This window comes from Manduca sexta, chromosome 25, assembly GCF_014839805.1.
Source record: "Manduca sexta isolate Smith_Timp_Sample1 chromosome 25, JHU_Msex_v1.0, whole genome shotgun sequence".
Taxonomy (NCBI): domain Eukaryota; kingdom Metazoa; phylum Arthropoda; class Insecta; order Lepidoptera; family Sphingidae; genus Manduca; species Manduca sexta.
In genome coordinates, this window is record NC_051139.1 from 8,281,674 (window position 1) to 8,304,949 (window position 23,276).

Below are 23,276 nucleotides of genomic sequence, written 5' to 3' on the forward strand. Positions count from 1 at the left end.
CTGCCTAACTCCTAGCTGACGCGCTAACTACACTAATTAAAACACTTCTCGAATACTGTTTTAGTCCAAGGCCACAATGCAATAGACAAATGAACGCAAATGCAAATTATTAGCGTTGATGCCAAGCTTTATTTTAGGTATAGTTTTGCGCTACATTTATTATGGACATCGTTGCTTATTGTTGGATTAAATTTTATAATAATAATTTTATTGTGTTATCGGCTGCCCTAATAAAACTAAAACGGGGATGAGACTGTTTAAATATAAACAAAACCATATGCGGGTCGGAATTTATGGTGGCGTCCAAATTTTTTGGCTGACTAAAAATAAATGCCGGATGGCACGAATCATGGATTAAGACAATGTAAGTATTTACTTTTACCTATCACCTTTCCTCTACATTGCAGATTTCGACATCTGGTTGAGGACCAGGGCTGACCTGTCTAGGAGTCTTTAGAGGAGTCTATTGTTGCTTTTGTGGCAAAAATAGTTTTTTTTTATATCTAGGCGTTAACGGTATCTTCATGATCAATTCTGGTGATCATTGCCAGGGGTGTTAATCTTTCATCTAGCACCATATCAGGTTTATTGCCAACAATAGGCTTGTCTGTGATACAGGTTACAATGATCTCAATACATGTATGACCAAATAGTTAATGACTGTTTGGGGCACATATAAACGTAACTTTATTATCATCTATAATAATATATAAAGTTGAAAAGTGAGATTATTTGTTTGAACGCGCTAATCCTAGGAAGTACTAAACCGATTTTGTTTTCTTTTTCACTAATAGGAAGCTATATTACTCCTGAGTGTTAACGGCTACTTTATATCCCGGAAAAATATTTATACTGCAGAAACTTTTTCACGTGTTCGGTCGTTCCTGTAATTTTTTACAAAATAATAATTAAGAATAGCCCCAATTTAATACTATTTAATAGTTATTGGTACTTACAAACTGCTTACAAAGTTATGTATTGTTAGAAGTATAAACCCTGAATTCTTAGTTTTCGTCGTAGATGATGCAATAATAAACAGAGGAGCTACCTCACTTATCAACGCTGGTTCAATCACATAACAGCTTGAACAAGACGTCTGTCAAATACTTTGGCAAGAACACCTTGGCTTTATCCGGATTTTGTAAATTACTGAGAGGAAGTTGTAAAATGTAAATAGGAGCGGTTTTGGTAGTTGTAATACTTGCAAAATGATTAAACCTTTCAGTCCAACAAACTTTCTCAACGGCAGCGATAAAGCTACTATTATAGTGTGCACTATATATAAAACAAATTAGATCATATCACTTAGTTTTAAGAATTTGTTGAACCTCATTCAGATGAAATGTCTCATTTATTGCGTCGCATTTGGAACATCATATTTTATAGCACTATGATGCTAGCATCATAGTCTAGACTAGACTGTAGTACATCGATAAAGATTCAATATTATTTCAATAGGATCAATCAGATGCATCATGTGATTCGTCATATCATGTGACGGAACTCAACTCGGCCAATGTCATGGCATGCTAGTTGCGTTACTACCCTCCCCGTCGGGTATACTAGCGTGAGTAAGTTAACTAGGTTGTTAGAATACGCGAATGTCTGTATTCAATGTATTTCAATTCAATTCCCACGACTCCAATCTACGAAGCACATGCTTTCGTTTGATGGCATGACTGTTATGATAACGCACGTGACCGGCCCAAATACACTATAGCAATTCTTGTACACATTTATAAGTTTTATAGTTAAATATTGTATTATAATAAAGAAAAGTTTTAAAATAATGATCACATATACAAATTCTCTAGAAGTAGAATTGAAATCTGGTACGACAGGTTCACTTAAAATGATTGTAACCTCTACGGCTCAGAAGCTAGTAAGTAGTAACTAAGTAATTTAAAAAATGCTGTCTTATTATTTTAATTAAGTACTATTTTAAAAAACTCATGTGAAAAATTCCACTGCTATTTCACGTCAGTAAAGTGACTTATGTAGACGACAGTGATAAAAGGCCCCAGTGTTTCCTTTGATGAATCGTTTAGTATGTAAAAAGGCAACCTCCCGACCATTTACAATTAGTTACCATAGCTAGTGCTTCCAGCTACCGATAATGTGTGTATAAATTAATATCGCCTTGAATATTAATAGGCATTCTGAGTTACTTCGCTACTTCGATAGTATACTAAATTTAATCCTGTTCGTCCATATTTGGCGCGTTTTATTTTGTCGTGCCTTTAATTTATTCTTCTCAGAACATTCTTATTTTGGACGCAGGCGTGTCTACAAAGAAAGTTTATTAAAAATAAATACCTCTATATGTGACTGTCATATATGATAGCTGTATCAATTTTATCACTCTTATATTATGATTTATTACTTTTTTGTTTAGTTTTTATGATTTCTACAAAATTCGTATAATTTAATAACTGACAGACATCAGTAAATTAGTAAACAGCAAAGTCGTGAGCGTAAAAGTTTTTGTTTAAATCAATGGCAGGCTGATTAGAGTCCTCGTAACCCAGATTAATAGTAGTCAGATCAGTGGTTAGGCAGGCCAGTGGGACGGGCGCGGCATGGTAAGGCCGCGGGTACATTGTACGAAGCTAATCATCCGCTTCTCACTCGACAGTCGGCTGTTGTTGGTTGTGACGCAACCGCGCGTGACCATGACATCACAACTCAACAGTTTAGCGCCAACGCATTGACTGTTAAGATGAATCGATGGACACATTTTCGCATAATATGCTGTTGAAAAGACTGCTAAAACCACGAGTAAAGTGGAACGAGCGAGGACACGTCACAATACAATCAATAGGTGAATCACAAATATTTGAATGGGGATGTCATACTTCGCATTACCGTGTGAACAATATAAAATATGCGCTATGTATTTTCAATATTATTAGTACACCTAATAAGTTATGTAATAATTATACCTTAAAGATAAATAATCAAGAAATAGCTTAGGCAAAATATAATCAATATTCTCTTATATTGTATTAAAATACTCAGACATACTTACCTTTTATTGGTACGTTATATGCATGATTCAAATAAGTTCCGAACAATTATTTACCTTTAGGTACAGTGTATTTATAATTTTTATTTTTAATTAATGTCTGTTTCGGTTAATGCTTCTGCTGTCAAGACACTAATTTATTGCAAATATTAATTTCAGGCATTAAAATCAGTTAGTAACAAAGATAAACAGACACTTGTGAAGTGGACTTCTTTAACTATTAAAAGTAGCCCACGTTGAATCAATCATAATAATCACTTGCAACGTTCGGAGTGAAGCCACGACTAGTGCAACATAATATACCTAACTAGACGTTATTATTACACTCATCCATCAGATATCAGAATGGGTACCTACCTACAAAACAAAAAGAAACAAGAAAGGATTCAACATTGATTCAACACCCTTCTATTTGTAGTGGTTAAAGCAGGTACGAACGAGTTTTTGTCCAAATCTAATATCAATCAAATCATACAAAGCAGGAAGCACCATTGGATGGAGAAAAAATGAATTATTACACCACAGCACTAATGGTACGCCGTCACGTTCCCGCGATGATTACAAGTAACGTTATTAAAACTTGAGGTTGTACCTACTCAAGCAAATAAACAAGTCTTGTTTGAGCAATTTCTAATTATCGGTTCCAAATAAAAAAGGCAGTTTTTTCCTCAGTCATTGCCGAATTACAATATGACGTTGCATATACATTATGAATGTAGATACCTGCATTATAACAGTACCTATATGTACTACATAAACTGACATGGTTACCGTCATTGGAAATGTTTATCTCGAGTTATGTAATGAACCAATTTCAATGACTTAAAATATCGTCAATAACGCCAGTTTAAACAGTGTTATCGGAGACTAGCCCAACACATCAAGCACGGCAATTGACCTTAATATCCGACAACATATTGTCACCACTCAACATTAGACCGGGCCACTTACACCAAAGACGTTTTTAAATTTGATAGTACGATACTTGCATCCGAAAGGCCATACATGATTTATTTCACCAATTAAACACAAGTAGAAAGATGTTAGTTTACATTTTGTTTAGTTTATGACATATTTTTTTAATGTGGGTCCTTTGTTGTAAATGATTGCAACAAAAATATTACATAATGTAGAGTCACATGTGTATTCTCAGTGATATGCAGAGGTGTGATGAACGAAGGTTAATTTCGTCGCATCGTAATGTGGGAGTCATTGTTTCGCTAAATACAAATCGTCATACTATACTGTTCCAAGTTCAAATATTTAAAGATAATTGAGAAATCTATAGGTAGATACGAATCATGCGACAAAATAGCAGTGAAGACGAGTTTAACACATAAATAATTTATAGTAGGTTCAAAAGTTGCAACATTTCCAACATTAGTAATTATGTTTAGTAAGAGTACACGGTGATATGGGACATCGTCCCGAGACGGAAATCGTGCGACAAGCGTTTATCAGAGCAGCGTACAGCGGCTTTATCACACAGGAAACTCTGGTCAACGCCAGTGCCATTAGGTACAGGCTTTTATAATTAATTGTGCAAATAAAGTCCGTTGATGAGCAATTATTGTGTGCTGGTGTTTACATAACGCGCTGTTGAAATAACTATTGTGAAGCAAATAATCACTTTTATCCGTAGAGTTTTACGAAAGATTATTTATTTCGTTGCAATGTAAATGTTTATTTACTTACGTCATCGCGGCACAATCCGTGACGTTTAAAAAAAAACTTATAAAAGATTTTAAATGAAAAATATTTTATCTTCACAAACCGTTTTGATTTTGTGTTTTTTCGTTACATAAAAAGATAAAACGCTTATCTTAGTCTCTTACGTGATAAAGAAAATGTAATTTGATTAAATGCTTAGATTGGATTATCGCTGGAATTCCGATAAAACATTTTAGTTGGTTTGAAGGATTCCATATAGACGATGTTAAGGAAGATAAATGGCTTTCTTAAAAGAAAAAGATGCACGTAAAGATAGAAAGTGAAATAGCTTCGATCTGGTTTCCAGACACGGGAAATTTGGTTTTCTCTATTTTGTATGAGGATCGTGTAAGGCAGTGAATGCTGATGTATGCTTTTCAGATTCGCTTCGTTTGACTGAAATGGACTTCTTTTAATTTTGTAAGGATATTTCTAATTTAATAATAGAGGACCGCCGTGTGTGCATAAGTCTTTTTACAAACTAGACAAACAATTTATATGACTCATTCTCTGCAGCTAATCTATGTAATTATTACAAAGTTCTCATACGTAATATAATAAAAAAATGTGTTTTGATGTCAACATAATTGTATCTAGAATAAAAGTGTTTTAAGGTATTAAAGCATTAAGCAGCTGAATAAAAATAATTAAGATCAAGAGAAAGAAATGACAAAAATCGGTATAAGAGGCCTTTTATGTATTTACTTGAAGCCCTATTCTACATTTATATCTTTATACAATTTCGCAATAACATTAAGAAAATGCCGAGGTCAATGAAAATGGCAAGAAACTTTTCGCAAGTGATGGATCACGTACCATTAAATATTTTTTTACGTTTACGTTCTATTTCTGGTCCAGTGAGCAGGCCGGGGCAAATCGTCAAACGCTAACGAGGGTCAGACTGCAGAGTTTACGTGTATGATTTATAATGATCGCCCAGAGTGCTGGGCTTATCGACGCCGCCGAAGGTTCTTCACCCCTGTTCACTAGTCACAAGTCACTAGTCACTACTGCGCGTCCCTAGCAGTCAATGCCGCTTCACGCTACTAGTAAATTGGGATCTTTTAGAGAAAAATATTAAGAGGAAATTATATTGGATAATAGTAATAATTAGTTGAGGTAAAACATTTATAGTGTTGCTAGTGGTTTACAGAACATTTTGCAATATTGGTAATAAAAAAGACACTAAAAATCATGATTCATATCGACGTATTGCCAATTTGTTAATCCTTTATTATGCATGGAATGTCAAACAACTTCTTTTGGGATTCGTCACAACTCAAGTAATATTGAAAAAAATGAGAACACCTAAAATATTGTCCGTTTGTATTGACGTGTTTATAATTTACGCATTTATATAAAGCATGATTGATATATAGTTTGTAATCAGAATAACAGACGCTGTGATTTACTGGAATTAATATCTACACATGCTGAACTCCTTATCAATGTTTTGATTAATGCCAACTTGAAATGATGTGCGACTTAAATAACGCCCTAATTAATGAACAGGATACGATTTTATTGTTATTTGTTGCATTCAAAAACAAAGGTTAACGAACTGTAATATCTTTATACTTTAATGAAGTCCCAACATATAAGTAATGTGGTTAGACATTTCCTCAAAATAATACAGGATTCATTTTTCATGTAAACTGCTTTATAGTAAATTATATTGTTTTTGACAGACTCCGTAAAGGTCTTGAGAAGAATGCGAGCCGGAGACATGTGTACGTGCTACGTTTTACAAATTTTATCATAAATATTACCACACAGTTTGTGTTTAAAGGCATATAAAGTAGTTATATTGTCAATACAAAAGCTAATAAGTAACAATAATATCACTCTGGCATGACACCTCCCACGTACCGACAGCTTGAGACATACTTGGTTCCGATTAATCAGTTGCATTCTTTTAGTCAGTGGTACTGAGAACGCAAATAATACGTTTTTTAATGACCGCCATTTTTAGATAATCAATTTAAAGAGGAAAACCTCTGCTTTGAATACAGTTGCTTTTAGAATTTTACAATTTCCCACCGATGATGTATCGAAATAAATATGCCAATAAATTTCTTATATATTTAATTATGCATTCAAGTGTCTGTTTGGCAAGTGTCTCTCCCTTCGAGTTCTACTAATTCATTTACAATTAATTCATGAATCTTTGAACGAAGTTGCAATTTACGTATCCGAGGAATTTCACTTAAGTATGGTAGGAGACTTTCGAAGAACAGCAAATCATCATTAGATCTTCGGATGGCCTCTTTCTCCAATATTTCTATTTTCCTTCTCTTTAAATCTGCGATAGTATCATTTGCATTCAAATTTGTTTTGTTCACAGATTTGTTTTTTCTTGCTGGAGACGTGCCCGAGTCTGACAAAGATGACGGCACTGGGGACGGCGATTCTAGAAATTCAACTGGATTGCAATAGTTCTGACTCATGGACATATAACTCTCTTCACAATTATACTTTAGTATATTCGATATTGGCATATTATTCGTGATGAATCGAAGTTTATCAAAATACTGCCACGAGCTGGAGCTATTTCCTCGGGACTTTTCTATTTTTTGACATTCTTTGATATAATAAGCTCTTAAGTTCCTCCATCTTGTCTTTAAAGTTTTAACTGTAACAAAGTCAATTAATTGGTTAGCTTACGTCCGCACTGACAAGGTGACTTGCTTAGTGCCAAGAGCCTAGTGAGTCATCTGACGTATAACGAATTGAAATAAACATTCTAGAAACCGGCCGCTGTGCACGCTTGACGCTCCCTGCCTTCACTAGTAGCCTAGCGGCTAGTGAAGTAAACGAACGTGTGACTATGCGCGGAGTTTTATTCATACAAAACGAATGAAGTGTTTTTGTAGTTTTATGCAAGTTATTAGTAACATTTGTCCCGAAACTTACGCAATTGTTTAGTAAACTAAAAAAGTAAATGCCTTATAACGTGATCATGACCCCCGAACCCAACGTAATGGGAAAGGATTTTCAGAAAAACATCTTTTAAAAAAAGTTATTGTTTTGTTAGCTGTTGACGTTGTTATTAAAATATCATAGCAGAAAGACAATGGCGGTTAAAGGCTCCTAGCGACTAAATCATACAATGTTCTAGTACGTTCATCATAATTTTACTAGAATAGAACTGTATATGGCACCAACTGCGTGTCACTGGGTTTGAAGCGATAAAATGTAAACAATCATTTGACAGTGCGTTCTGTCTTAGTCATAGTTTGTAAAACATGATTTTAAATGTTTCAATTAAAACAACGTAGACTTTCTTTAAATATTTTGAATCAAATTAATTATCTAAGTTACATGAATACTTAGAACTACAAAATTATTGGAAATAAAATATACTAGTTATAGCCACTAACCATCTCCTTGGACTTCTTCAGCTACCTCCTCCCAAAGTTTCTTTAGAATATTAGAATTTTTGTGATGCTCATTGGACGAGTTCCATAGAGGGTCCCTCCTGTGAACAGCTTCTATCAACAAATTATCCATTCCTCGCAAATTACATGAATATATTCACAACAGAGCGGCGCAAAACATGACGTGTCGCCTAGATAGTCGCTTGGTAACTAGCGAGGGCCGAGGGGAGCTCGCTTGGCGCGATGCGGCCAGCGCCAGCGGCCAGCCGCTAGCCGCCAGGTGTGTGCGGTTCGTTTACCTACATCTAAGTATACGTGGGTCATTCAACCTTTTACCCAGCAAGTCGCGCCACCATCGTCCCAACTTACTAACAAGTTATTGTTAAAAGAGTAAACTCTGTCCCAGATAAACTACACACATATACAATTTACAATTGATAATGAACGTAGATACGTTTCTGGGCTTATCAAATATTTCGAGTTAAATGTAACTGCAGTGTACAAATATTAAAACCCATTATATTACATTAGTGTAAGTAGACGAATAAGTAAATATTTGGTGATAACATTCAGTATTATCAACTGAGTATACATAAATTTAATGGGTAATTCTGTCAGTTTCCGATGCGCATTAGATGCTGAGATAGGAGTCGCGACCGTGGATTCGATATCTACCCTGCACGACGGTAACAGACTAGGCAATGTATGACGAAGTCTTAGTTCCCCATACTAAGGATACCTATAATATGTATGTATAAAGTATATTCAAATATATATATTTAAGTTTTAATGCTTATAATGTACGGTCAGTTGTAGTATTTACTGACATACTCCTTCAAACAAATTAGAATTGAAAAATATTTATTTTTATCATTAAGGTCAGGCAAGAGTACACAGTGCAGACGGTTTTCTTTGAATGCGTAAGCGCATCGGTCTGCGGCTATGGTCGATGTCGGGCGTAAACGCGGATGAATGAATCAACGGCGCGGAGCGGCGAGCGCGTCGCAGGCGCTGGCTATCGCACCGTGACGTAATCCAGAAGGCGTGTTCTTTTCAACCTTCTGTAACGTTCCATCGATCATGGCTCTTCACATAAAGGTACATCATTTTTTTTTATTTTGTCTTATATTTGTCGAAAAGCAGTCTATTAAGGACATCAAAAAGAAACAATGACATTCTAACCGATGACTTTTATCAATTAATATTTTAATCAATGATTACAATAATCAGCGTTATCTTTGACTTTCAGATTATTCGACGGGAGAAAGCGGCAAAACAGTATGTTTAACAATAGTTATTGTAATGAGTAAAAAATATTATTATACCTATCTTTTATTTTATAGCTAGTAGCTACCTACCTACCAATATTATTTATTTTCGGATTATTTTCAACTCTCTTTAATACTCTCCATAATTTAAGGAGTTTATGGTTTATAAAGTTTCATGTAGGGGTTTTTTTAAGTTCCTAGACCTGGAAAATTGTGGGAAACAGACATTGTTTGGCTTTGGGAAATCCCGGGAATATGAATGAGAAATAAACGGAAGGTAATTTAAATAAGTCCCTAGCCGGCGAACTACTGTAATCAGTACTTTAAAATTAAACTAATTTTCGGATTCTATCGCGGTATTAGTGTTTTATTTTCTCCCGACGTTTCGAAGACTTTGCAGCCTTCATGGTCACGGGGGGGACTGAAACGAAACTAATTTCAATGTCTAACATTCGCGTAAACATAAGAAATCAGTACTTTAGATAAATAACATTAATTCGTGGTATCAGTAAGTTAAAAAAGATTTAAAAACTCAAGGCAGTTTTATTGCGTATTAAAATTATATCTCGAAGTCTAATTGCCTAGTTTCTCTACAATAACAGCATATTGCAACACTTGTTCAATGTTTTTGTATAATTACTGATGCCGCCGTGGGTAGTGATTACTGAAACGTAGCACGGCATTGTCTTCGTGCTACCAGTAAATTGTCATACATCTTGTATCGCCTTGGTGAGATTCTTATTTGCTACTTCAATAGAGCTGAAAATAGTATTCAAGAAACACTTGCGTGGCTGTACGCTGACGTTCGCAAAAAACAATTTTTGGCAGGCTATTTTCAATTCTATTACAATTTTACAGTCACATTTATTGTACAACAGTAAATTGTTTCAGCATGCTTGAGCAGCTTTTGGTTAACAGGCTGACCTTTAGCCTATCCTTACTAATCTATATCTGTTTCGATATTCTCTATATTATATTTGGAAAGGGGACAGTGTATTTGGACTGTCATAAACCGGGAAGCTTTGGATTCGATTTACATTCCAGATAATATAAATTTGAGAAATTTTCTATTCGAAAATATTTTGTTATTCTTATGCTGGATGTAACGTTAGTGTCATGTGGGATAAAAACACAGCGTAATGTGGGTGTATAAGTTTGCGCCTCTGCCTAACTTATTGGGCATCAATGCTTGAGTTTATGTATGTATGTTTGGGTTTATATATAACATAATATAACGTTGTAACTACTTACACGATCACATACCATTTAAAAGCATAAAAAGAACCTAGGCAACTTATAATTTTTTTTCTTTTCTAAATCTAGATTACATATTCCCTTTTTTTAGTAATACGAAACGAACGACAAAATTCTTGCTTCAACCGTTGAAGCAATAAAAGTATTTTCAGCTCTTATCTTGGCTATAGATTTGCTTCTACGATATATATTTGTCGACAAAGAGGATGTCAGTAGCGTCATGATATGGTGTAATCAGGCGCACTCCACTTTACTGTGTTAAGAACAAAACAGGTACACTACTGCTACTTATGATATTGCCTTATGGTCATGAATGTAAATATTTATTTTATCAGACGTACGGTCTATATTTGGTCTAACTTGATTTGCAATAAAATAATTAGTCTTGTTGGTTATGCTAACATAGACCGATATTGTACATCGTTTATAAAAAATAACCAGCTTTAAATTGGATGAGTATTAAAAAAAGAAACAATTTAAAAGCATCAACTATTTAATGTGATATTGTGATCACTATAATCAATGCTCTCAGGAATGACCTAAACTTTTCTTTTAGTAATCTGTTTACAGCTAAAAATATAATATTGTAATGCAGCGTATCAATCAATATAGTCTTGGTTTTAAAAATGTATAATTTATACAACTTTTTCTAGGGTAAGTACAGGAGCACTTACACAATTTTTTGCTCATTTGAAGCCATGTCGGCGTGACGAAGCAAGAAATAATTTCCAATATAAATTTCTAATTTACTGCGAACGAGGAACAAAAAATCAACTTAAACAATAACATAAGGCAGAATGGCGAGAACACAGACTGTACGCTAATTATATTGAACACATATTACCATTCGGTAAAATTCGGTTAGCATGTTCCGTAAAATCATTCTCCATTAGACGAGTGATAACAACAATCAAATGATACGAGTCGTTGCGTAATGATATAACATCAGCTCTATGATTCACAGAAAAGTAAACGTAATTTACGTATGTTCCTATATTATGCAGTATCATTGCGCAAAAATGATTTTTGTAGAATTGTGAACCTTGATGAAATTGAGATTTCCTCAAAACCTTGACTAAATCGTAGATATGATAACATCGTTAATGAAAATTTGACCTCACTGCGTCCGACCCAGATATTGCTTAATTGCGGTGTGAAAAAACATTATGTATCATCGTATTGTTTAAAAGTTTTCGACAGAAATAACCCACTTTACATCGCTGCAGGACGTATACGTTCTAACAAACGTCTAATTTATGGAAATTATAAAAGTCCGGTCAAATTTGACTAAGTTCAGCAAATGCTAAACTAAATGGTTTTCAGAGATTAGAGAGATTTACAAAAATATCTGCCCTAATTCTCATAAATGATTTCTTAATGCCTATTACGAAATGGTCGTGGTGTAAAACATTTTATACTAAACAAGGCTCTCGTTTGCCGCAGGAGTGCATTAAGAGTACCTAAGCGCAGTTTATTTCAACCAGCAGTAAAAGGTAGAGGTAGAGTGTTCGTAAGAAATATTTATTTATGAAAGTTATAAGACTTCGTAGGTTATGTTTTGTTTTATTCTTTTAATGTACCTGTTTATAACTTGTAATGTTAAATACGGTTATGATATTTAGGTACGAAATAGGTAATAACGTAGTTTTAGTAGTTGTTCTTTCTTCTTAAAAATATAAACACACAACGTAATACACTTTATTGTATGTACACAATAAGACCACTTCACAAATATAATGACTACCCTCCATTGGTTTTATATTTTGCATAATAATGCGAACTTATCGCTTTAAATTCATACTAAATTTGCTTAACAATGATTCCATAAAAATGTAGCAAAATATATTTCATGGAATATATTGTAATTGTTGTATAAATTAATAAATCATATCACAGTATTTTAATGAGAACTAAATAAGTAAGCATGTATTTTAAGTGCTAAATCATTGAAATTATGTTTTGTTTCATTTTGCATCAAAATTAGTAAAAATCTGTGAAATAAGTCTAAATAATAATGAGGATACCGTGTCCCGACATATTTTATGTGTGTAGTGAGCGATTAAAGTTCTTGACACTTAGTGCAAATTTTTCAATCGTCAGATAAAAGTTATGCATCGAATTAATTATAACCTTTTGTGAACAAATTGACAACTTTATTACATAAAATAATATTTTTTTAAGCGTTTGTGTCGTAATATATTCTACTAACAACTTATATCTGATTATTGACAAATCAGCCCTTAATTAGTCATTCCAAAAATTACTTCTCGAACAGAACCCTTCTGTAATTCAGTAATTGTGTTATTTATGCAATATCTATCTCTTACATGACCTCATAAGTGTTGACTTTGTACGGATTAAAAAACATTATTATGTTATATTTAGTGTTTATTAAGTGATAGATTTTAAAACGAGAAATTCCATTTCCCATTTTCATTAAAAATTAATCTTTCCTAAAGTAATCATAGCATTGAAGATTTTTTTTCTTACCAGTATTTTCATCTGGGCATTCTACCTATACCGTACATAAAAAACGTGTAGAGTCTGATACAAACGAATACATTTTGTAGACACGGAACCACATTTGCAATATTATTATCTCCTGAAACAGGGGAAGCATTGAGAAAAATACTTATATCTAGTCGGCGTTTTCATGCATGGCATCGATGCAATGTACGAACGAAGGTACTTAGCGGTACAATCTGGTGCAAAAGATAGACTCAGTGGTAAAGTTGTTCAATTCATATACCAATTTTATTCAGTAAAACGCAGACAAGATATGTATTTCTGATTGGAATAATTCCCAATATAATACAGGTACTAGAAATTAATTAACCTAAATCCCTTTGCTAACCTATACAAACAGACATTAGAAAACACATTGCATGGCTCTTTATTTGTAACCATGTCAGTATTCCAGGTGCCTTTTTCTGTAGTTACAAAAAAGTCTATTTAATTGCAGTAATGATTTTATAATTATAGTAGGTTTTAAACAGGAAAACAGGTGATAAATGACAAGTTCAGTATGAAAGCTCATTATCCGTCTGGGCCGGGCTGTTGACTGTTGGCATACGAGTTGGCAGGCTGCCAGTCACGCTCGGGATACAATTTTACCCTTTATCCCTACTAATATTATGAATGCGACAAAGGATTGTTTTTCGCTTGCTGTTTGCTAAATTACTAGATTGATTTTGTTGGAATACTGTTAAACTTATAGGAAGTAATTTGATTATCTACAAGAGTAAACGATATACCCTAAAAGTAAAATGTATGCAATGCAGAACGAATAGCACACACACTACACTACAGGCAATATAATGATGTACAAACTATATTTTGTGAGGAATTGGCTACAATAGAGGACGTAAATGAGGCAAGAAAAATAACCACTTTTTCTACGAGTAATCGAGCAAACAAGGACATTACGATAAAACTCATGCCTACTATGCCGAGGCTGGGCGTTTGGTTTCCTAATTAATTTTTCATTTTCGTCGCGATTTATATTTAATTTGTTTATTGATGTTCTTATATTGTTAAATTATTGTTATAATTTCAGGCTTTGTTGTTGAATATAGTTTACTGTTAAATTAATAAGTAACATCCTTAATTGATTGATGTAAGCCAGGGTACTTTAATTTACCACACGCAAATTCAAGGAAACTATACGTAGTAAACAGAGTTCGACGCCATTTCCTGTAGTTGCAACAACTTTTTGTAACGTATCGTAATAATAATTTTTCCTTGCGTGTGGTAAATCACACAATCCTGCCCTACATACTTATCCATAGATATCTATAAGTAATGTGTGTTTGACAAACAAAATTTTATAATCTCGAAGTTATCTTCGAATTCTAACATATAAAAACTGTTAAAACACACATGAATATGTACATATTTAGGGTATTGTCTTTAAATTATATGGTATAGCAAAGTAGTAATTACTTTTTTATAAATAGTTAAGTATACGTTTTACAACGTTTACCTTGGTTAGGTTATTACAATACTTTTAAATTATCAAATTTATGTTGTAATTAAAAAGACAATATCATCATTACGATTAAAAACAAACGGATATAGTGTAGTTAAGCGCATGAGTTTGAAGTTTGCTTTAGTTAGAAAATATACTTAATTTACATATACTATAATTAGAAAAAAATATTTATAAACTAGATTATAAATGGTATCTTTGGTAATATGGTAAAAGATCGAATGTAACTCTATTTTAAGACTAAGTTCGCAAGGACTTTGAGTTAACGAATCGTCATTCATCACCGGTTTGTTAATTAGAGCGGTAATTAGCTATGGCCGTGGAACACCATAATTAACATAATAAAGCTCAGGCCTTGGCCTTCGATGCGTCTCCACGAACGTCATCATTCGTGCCCTTTTCGTGCCACTTCTCAATGCCATGACAAGCGAGCTACGGTGATTTCTAATTTGAATAAATGACCGTTACCTACTGAATACCGCTTGCTATATAATATATAATAGATATACAACGTATGAATTTTTTTTTTTTAGTTTAATTGTTGTTGAATTACTTACTTCCTCATAATTATTCTATCAACATAAATAAGAATTATCCATTTGCATTTTCCACAATGTAACAAACAAACAGATATCGAATGGCTGTTCTTAGTTTCACAGTTTTTGCGGTAGCAGTGTTCTATTTCAATGGCGGAAAAATGTCCTTGTAACGAACAAACAATTGCAGCGAGTTGTAAAGATTATGGGTACAATGAAGTCTTTTAAATGAGTTTTGTTTGTAGTGAGACATTGCCGCGATTTATGAATAATTATTATAAGAACGGCTTGAAAAATAGAGCATGTACAAAAGATCATAATATAGTTGTCAATAAATAGGTTATGGTGTGCAAAAATCTAGTTGAATTATCTAAATATTTTAATTAAGGACTTTAAAAATCAAGTGTTATTTCAGATACTTTCGTTATATTATAGGGTTAAGGATTTTATTCGGGCTGTTAGGAAACTGCCGTTTACTACCGTTTTATAGCAATGTTTGAAATATCAATCAGCAGGCTTTGAAATATCTATTGATCATTATTGTGTCAATAGTATACAGAGCAATAAAAGAACCGCTTCACAAAATATATTTATATCGAACTAAAAGTACTTATTCACCGCCTTTCACAAAATTCCAGAAGCTAAATGCTGATTCTTTAAGCCATATAAATAAATAAAGCTAATCACATTTACCTTTCCTGTCTACATTTTATGAATACACAAAGGTAACATATGTCATAGCGATGAAACCAGCGAGCAAATAAAAAAACTGCAATTGAAACGGTCCATTCGTTATTCGTCGCTGCGTTGTGATGCACAGACATGCATATGTATGTATGAAGAGATTATGCTACAACCCTTTTTACGACAAAAAAAAAAGGGATTATTTTTTCATAAAACGTCATTGTAAACTAAATTGTTGTATAAATGGTTTGTCCATACTGTCTGAAATTTTAATAATAAAATGCGCTTCGTAATTGATGCTTTTGTCATGTATTTACATGCTTAAAAATAGTCTGATGATTGATGAATGATGATGATGATAGTCAGTGTTTGTCAACATAGTTCTTGGTGTTTTTGTAGTAAAGAAAGTCATCGCACTACAGAGAATATTATGAAAATAGAAATAACATTTTCTCAGTCTAAATATACATCCCATCTTCTATGGTCTGAACTGAAATGAAGGAAAAGGAAATTTCTTTGTAAAGTCAACATTTTACAGTACGAAACCTAATTAGTGTAATCATGAATAAGGGAGGCCTAGTTGTTTTAATGTAGAAATATTATATTTTAGTTTTTAATTAACATGCAAGGCTTGTCAAAGCTCATAATAGTTATGAATGTGCTCGTGCCCGACACGAACTTTGAAATGAAAAATCCATACACGAGCGGTACTTGTGGCTAAGTACACGTACGGTGCGTAGGCTTCGAAGCATTTTCTACGATAGGTATGATATGGGCCGTAGGGAAAAACGAGCCGGGAACTGTGTAACTACTCTGACATGTGAACCTTTATCCAACCGTGTACATTTGCCGATTACTTATACAGAGTACGCAGGACTGTCTCAAATAATGCGATTTTATATTTAATTTCGTAATGTTCCTGCATTTTGTTAGATATTATGGGGAGATGATATTAGATTTCAAGGTAGTACACTTAAGTATTTTCTAAGTGATTTTGCAGAGAAATACTTTTTGTAATTAAAATATTAACAATGGTTAAAAAAATTAACCTCATTATTTCCATAAATAGACTTATCACGAGGGAAATCGTCACAAAAATTATGAACTAGGACAATTGTTGGTTAACATGTCAATATGGCAGAGCTTTTGTTGTATGTATTAAAATAACATTAACATTTTAAAATTAAAATAAGATGGGTAAGGTGAAGTATGCTTTACTGCACGCTTTATACGATAAATAGTTTGAACCTACATGGTTATAGAACATGCTATTAAGATTCTAGCATATTGGAATTTCCCTCACCGTTAAACCACTTGAATTAAACTTCACATAGCGAAGTTATTAGTTGTTAAATTAAAATTATAGCGGAAGTGTTTTTAGTATTAAGGAAATATAAAATTTAAGACAACTGCCACTATTTCTAAGATTACTTACTTTGCAAAAGGCGAACTACAATGTTTCACGATGGTTTATAATGTTGCTACTATTAAAACTTAGAATATTTTTCTTCACATATGTTTGAGTTTGATTATGTTGATTTAAACAATCATAAATACTTGACAGACAGTTAGAAAGTGCAAAACAAAAAACAGATACTTATACTTTTATGAAATTAAGAGAACAAAGGTAAATTAAACGGTTTAATGCATATTTTTTCTGCTTATTTCGCAGGATAAAGCCAATATATAATTCGCGTTCCCGCAATAGGAATTTCGAGCCATCTAAAGTTAACTAAACAACACTAGTTAACATACTAGTTAACTAAATAACACTCTAGGTATTAAACGCGTATGATTATCAAAAAAATTAATGTCATAATAGGAAAATTGTACCTATCGAATTTTGCCAGGTAACTACATTGTGTGAAATAATTGGGGCCTCAGGGTATCCGATATAACCAGACAGACTTCGATGTTTGAACAAGGTCCAGACTTTCAGAGCATTAATTAGTTTGACTCCCGCTGAGATTTGGATTCAGCAACAAAATTTTGATGCCCATACATCGTTTCCGTAATAAACACGTTCGACTATTATTAGTACAGAATCAAAAGTAAAAAATGTAAAAACACAACTAACTACTACTGGACAAAACCGCAATGAGTATTTCTTCCGTCAAGCAGCAGTATTTAGTCACTGTTGAGTTCCGGTTTGAAGGACATTGTAGCCAGTGTAGCTACAGGACATAATAAGACTTAACATCTCATGTCTCAGGATGGCAAGCGCAAAGGAATACCAAACAATATAAAGTAATTCAAGGTGTTGGATGGTGTTTCTATTGTTATGGGCGGTCGTATCACTCAACATCAGGCGACCGGCAACCTCATCTCGTCATTCAAAGCAATAAAAAGAAAAATATCGTAGGATTTATACGCAAAGTTCTAGAGCTTATAGAGCTAACTAGGACATATGGATTGCAGGCTTATATCATGTGAAATATTTTCAAGTCTATATTATGTTCTATTTGAATAATTATAATATTTAGATTATATAAAATGTTTAAGTTATAGATCATAGGTAGTTATACAAAGCAAATGTTATTTACATCGTGACGTTTCCTCTTAGAATAACAAATCTATTTGATATGTTCCATGTTTGTAAGGCAGTTAGTCATAACCTCGCGGATTGTTGGAATGCTTACCAAATGGTTCATCGATACACGACTGCATTCCAAGGCTTCCGCGTATATTACCTTATATTAGAACGGTTCATACTAAAAGAAAACAGTAAATGAAACGCCTTATTGCAACTTATGAGCAAAGTGCGAGATCGCACCTCATGTATATTTAAAATTCGTTTGTGAATAATTGTTATTGTTGAATATGTAACTTTAATTGATATTCCTACAATTTCATATTGCATTTCTAAAAGGTAATTAAATTTATTGTACTTCCTTTTGTTTTTCGATCCCAACAGGAAATAATTAATGCACGCAGTCGTGAATTTCTTTGTTTTAACATATATTTTTAGTTTATTTTGAAAAGTGACATTAATATAACCATTTTAGCACATACAACATTATAATAAAGGTATTAATTGCATAATACTAGCGTTCTAGTACATTTACATACTTTATCGGAGGACTTTCAGAAAGTGCCTAAAAAGTTTGAGATCACAGAATTGCTAAGATGAAACTCTGTATGAACTTATATAATTCGATAGAGCAGCAATTTCAACTCCTTAGAATTTCTACATTACTTTGCCCTGTGGTGCAGGAATAAGCCTGCATCATGTGAATCGATTTCTCCTTGTTTCGATACGTCGGATACAGTATAAGATAGATTGTACATTGTAATACGAAGGCAGCTTTCCATATCATGAGAGAGTAGATTCTATTTCAGAGGCGTAAGTACGCATATGGCCGGAAAACAATTCCTATTTGCTATATTCGTTGCGTAACTTATGAAGTTTCTATAAAATAGCATTATCTGTATCTTTTTATAATGAAGCTTTACATATAATAAAATTGTATGTAATTATATGCAGTTTTACTGATGTATAGCTAGAGGTCTAACTAAAAATATAGGCTTCATGTTATACTTTTTTACACACTGGCGGAGCCACGGGAATAAGCTAGTCTTCAATAGAAATATTAGCATAGAGTAGGTATTCTTATCGATTTCCTGGTATTTTCTATATGTAGTAATAACAGGACGGAGGTGCAGGATGCAGTCTTCGACATACTGCCGACATTAAGTTTGCTCGAGCTTGATTGTCTAAGGATCCGTCGAAGACTAAATAAGGCACGTATCGAGGACTCAGCGCATGAGTTAGTGCCCCGAAATTTTTAAGCACTATAGAACCGCGTTCACTATTGACACACTCCCATATGCCATTGATTGGAGCGTTCAGCTTGTACCCGCACTGAAAAGAAAATAATTTTATTAATTTTTACATAAATGTTATTAAAAAAAAACTAGGCTAGATTCCAAGCTGTTTTTGGGGATTAAGGATTTTTATGCTTCATCCGTGGCTGTGCTGACAACATACAATGGTACGTGAAATACTCAGTGGCGTAGTTGTATTGCGTATTGCCCCAAATACGTCGTATTACGTTACTTTATAAGGAACCTAGAATCTAAGCTAAAGACTGATAACAGTATATACCCAATTAAGCACGGATATATAATCCACTCTGTAGCTCCTGTAACTGTACTGCATAAGACAGGCGTTGAAGAGCACCGCCTGCGTGTTGTTCTGCAGCGCGTCTATTGCACACGCGTGCAGTTTGTTGCCGTAACACTCGGCAGGCCCGTGCTGACATCTGAACAGGTAACGATCGCCCGATTTGTACGTCTGGAACATTAGGTGGAAAATTAGTTAAAGTTACATTAATGTGTCTGGATGTTCCAATTTTGAAAACCTTATTTTATTTTTTATTGATTTTACAAGATTACCTGCAAGCTGTATACTCTAAATTACTTTTTAGCTCCTGGTAGAATTTTTATAATGCCAGCACCCGTTTATTTCATGTATCATGGAAAACTACATAGTAATATGTTTTCCTTCAAGAACAGATTTTAACGTAGTATTGTGAAATCCGATTCTCTAAGTCTCAGTTTCAAGTTAATCTTTTGTAATGTAGAGTTCGCAGATTAAATTTCATTTTGAAAATAGTTATACCAAAAAAAAAAATGCATACCCTTGCGTGACCATATGGCACCAGTTGTACGTCCAAATATGAAGAAAGTTTCTCCACGACCGGTTTCAGTTGGTGCGTGAGGAACCTCACGCTTGCCGGGCACAACGTCTCGTAATAAACCGTGATTTTTACTTTATTTTCAATTGGTGTATTTGCTGTTGTTGATGTAACCTGAAGTATAAGATTGTTTAATTAAATATGGATTTATAACGATATATAGGACACTCGTATTTTGTTGACGATATATGGGACACTCATATCTGCGACATTTTTTGTTTTATATGGCTGCATTAATATTTCTCTATATTTATTACTTACTATAAATTCAACAGTTTACATGCTTTGTTATTCTTCTTCATTTTTCTAGATTTTTTATGCCCTGTTTTATTATTTAATTATTTATTATATTTCATGTCAAATGTCGTTCTTCTATATTCCTGTTTTGTTTTAATTTTCCTAATCGAGACGGAAATACCCTTCTAATAACATTTGCATATTATATTATATATGCTATATGAACAAATGTTATATTTATATATAAGATTGTTACTTTACTTCCTTATAACTTGTAATAATATAGTACTTATTTAGATATCTTCGGCATCGCAGCATGCAGACTCGGGTCGGGAGTCACAGGAGCTTTATCAGTTGCTTAGGGTTCAGTGCAGTTGTTTCAATTGGCACAAAGTAAATTGTGTTTGATTAACTAGTAAGCGGGTGTTCATAATGAAGACTAATAATAATGCAAAACGTTTGTAAAACTCTTACTGTTGTAGTTGTATTGATGTCGTCTGAATGTATCCTTTTATGTATATTCTTGTTGTAGACATTCCCTGTGAAGAATGCTTGGAAATGAATACAAAATTTGTTACAAATGCCAAAATTATATAGTTTTTGGTTCTTATTCGTATCCGCCGTATCCCACCGTGTGGTGGTGGTGGTGGTGGTGGGGTAAGGCGTCCACGGGTTTTGTCCACAGAATATATGAATTCCTGTGTTCTGTGTGTTTGTCGATCTCACTCTCTGTCATATGATTAATATTGTGTTGGTCCGTTGGGAAATTGAAAAAGAATCGAATTCGAGGGAAATCTGTATTCTGAATTGGAAAACTTATACGAATTTCTTTTTAATGTAATTTTTTTTTAATGTATATAGCTCATATTACAATTAAGGTAAAGAAAACAAAATGCATTCCGAATTAAAGGTAGACCATCAGAGTCATTACCTCGTTGAACAATACCAAGAACTAACTGCCGAAATGCATTCCTGAAGTGGGCTCAGTGCTCACTCCATTACCCGAGTTTTCGAAACGAGATATTATGAACTATGGCGGGACTGAATTCAGAATTTCATAGTTTTAGCCTAAGTGAGCTGTCACTACAACGATGAGGTGATAAATTTAATACATAGTTTAATACATACAGGGTTATTTTAACATTGCGTTAATAAATTAAACCACATACTCGATTTTACCTCTGCCAACATTGTGCCAAAAATCATCTATCAATAACAGTTTATTTCACAAAAAATACCGGCTGTTCTCTCTGATTTTCAAAATCATTTTGAAGTTAATAGGAATATGACGTCTGCCTGAATGTATGGTTTGACTAAAAGTGTGATGTTGCCTCTGCGGCCATTTTTTTCAGTGGTGGTAGTAGTAATGGCATTAGGGCGCAGTTAAATTAAAATTACTTTTTATTGATATTCATTTCTAGCCCGGAGTCTGGAATTTGTGCCCGATATGGCGATAGGCTCGCCCCCTATCACATCCTGGGACGGAACGCACTCGGCGAAAAGTGGGTGCCTTGGTTGCACCTCTGCATACCCCTTCGGGGATAAATGCGTGATGATGTGTGTGTGTGTGATATTCATTTCTTTAAGAATTTACATTTTTTCTTTAATTAAAGTGTACGAGTTCGAGTAAAGTATTGTTAAGTGTCATTTGTAACAAGAGGGTAGTAGTAGTAGGGGAGAGGTTTTATTTAGTAACGCAATGTTTAAATGACTCTGTATACTATTTTAAAATATATAAGTAAAGTAGGTACACAAAGAAATATTTTTTTAATTCAAGTGAATATATTTTAAACTTACATTGCCGTTTTTGATGTGTGTGGCTAACTCGGTTAGATAGTGCAGCACTAATAGTTATTAATAAAAATAATATTTTTTTGAAATCCATAGTACCACTGTCAGTTCGCGACTAAAATAGCCATCTTGCAGACAGTATAAAGTAAACTCAGTAAAAATGTATATTTTACTATTAACTTACGGTCATTGGCCTCTCAATAGCCTGACCATATTATGAGATAATTCATATAACGAGATAATTTTATTATCTTTACATACTCACCCACATACCTCAAAACTGTAGACAATATATGTATCATAAAAAATAATATGTTGCTTACATTTACGTAATTAAAATTAAACATGTGACCAAAAAGATATGACATGTACCAACGTGTAGAAATACATATATTTTGATAGTTTATTTGTAATTGTGGTTTCATGTTTACTTCACTTTTGTTTCTAAAATCCGAATGAAGGTATTTTTTTATTCATTAATTAAGGACAACCGCGCAGGTACATTTTCCCCTAGCTTCAGCAGCTTGAGTTTAAAGCACAAAAACAATAACTCATATCTATACCGAGAAATTTATGGGGTCCCGTTTTTACACTTTTGAATGAGTTAGTATATATTAGAAAATCCAAATTTCTTATAAAAAATACTTATGTATTATGGCCACCTCCTGTGTTTTGCTTACCAAAGCCAGAGGTAGTTAACAAATATTGA

General features: G+C 33.5%; 2 protein-coding genes and 1 long non-coding RNA gene across 4 annotated transcripts; 1 reads left to right on the plus strand and 2 right to left on the minus strand.

The window, feature by feature from the left end:
• Window positions 1-6,803: 6,803 nt before the first annotated feature.
• LOC115446778 lies at window positions 6,804-8,316 on the minus strand. The gene is made up of 2 exons (XM_030173560.2): window positions 8,116-8,316; window positions 6,804-7,367 (listed from the first exon to the last, which is right to left on the minus strand). The coding sequence occupies exons 1-2, from the start codon at window positions 8,243-8,245 to the stop codon at window positions 6,832-6,834; spliced, it is 666 nt and encodes a 221-aa protein (XP_030029420.2). The 5' UTR covers window positions 8,246-8,316; the 3' UTR covers window positions 6,804-6,831.
• Window positions 8,265-9,436, plus strand: LOC115446779. 2 transcript variants are annotated; one of them, XR_005113038.1, is made up of 3 exons: window positions 8,265-8,392; window positions 8,991-9,210; window positions 9,362-9,436. It is a non-coding gene; the product is annotated as an uncharacterized LOC115446779 (long non-coding RNA). The 2 variants fall into 2 exon arrangements; XR_003938948.2 differs by lacking the exon at window positions 8,265-8,392 and adding an exon at window positions 8,490-8,860.
• Window positions 9,437-18,779: 9,343 nt separating this feature from the next.
• Window positions 18,780-23,271, minus strand: LOC115446771 (GILT-like protein 1). The gene is made up of 5 exons (XM_030173554.2): window positions 22,574-23,271; window positions 21,251-21,315; window positions 20,483-20,653; window positions 19,948-20,136; window positions 18,780-19,704 (listed from the first exon to the last, which is right to left on the minus strand). The coding sequence occupies exons 1-5, from the start codon at window positions 22,659-22,661 to the stop codon at window positions 19,474-19,476; spliced, it is 744 nt and encodes a 247-aa protein (XP_030029414.2). The 5' UTR covers window positions 22,662-23,271; the 3' UTR covers window positions 18,780-19,473.
• Window positions 23,272-23,276: the final 5 nt, after the last annotated feature.

What these genes read in the sequence shown, in the direction of transcription:
- LOC115446771 (XM_030173554.2), bottom strand. Translation starts at nt 22,661, where the DNA reads ATGGATTTCAAAAAAATATTATTTTTATTAATAACTATTAGTGCTGCA. An exon ending in CACACATCAAAAACGGCAAT is followed by an intron (nt 21,316 to 22,573) that starts GTAAGTTTAAAA and finishes CATTCTTCACAG; the next exon opens with GGAATGTCTACAACAAGAAT. An exon ending in ATATATCCGTGCTTAATTGG is followed by an intron (nt 19,705 to 19,947) that starts GTATATACTGTT and finishes TTTTCTTTTCAG; the next exon opens with TGCGGGTACAAGCTGAACGC.
- LOC115446778 (XM_030173560.2), bottom strand. Translation starts at nt 8,245, where the DNA reads ATGGATAATTTGTTGATAGAAGCTGTTCACAGGAGGGACCCTCTATGG. An exon ending in TGAAGAAGTCCAAGGAGATG is followed by an intron (nt 7,368 to 8,115) that starts GTTAGTGGCTAT and finishes ACTTTGTTACAG; the next exon opens with TTAAAACTTTAAAGACAAGA.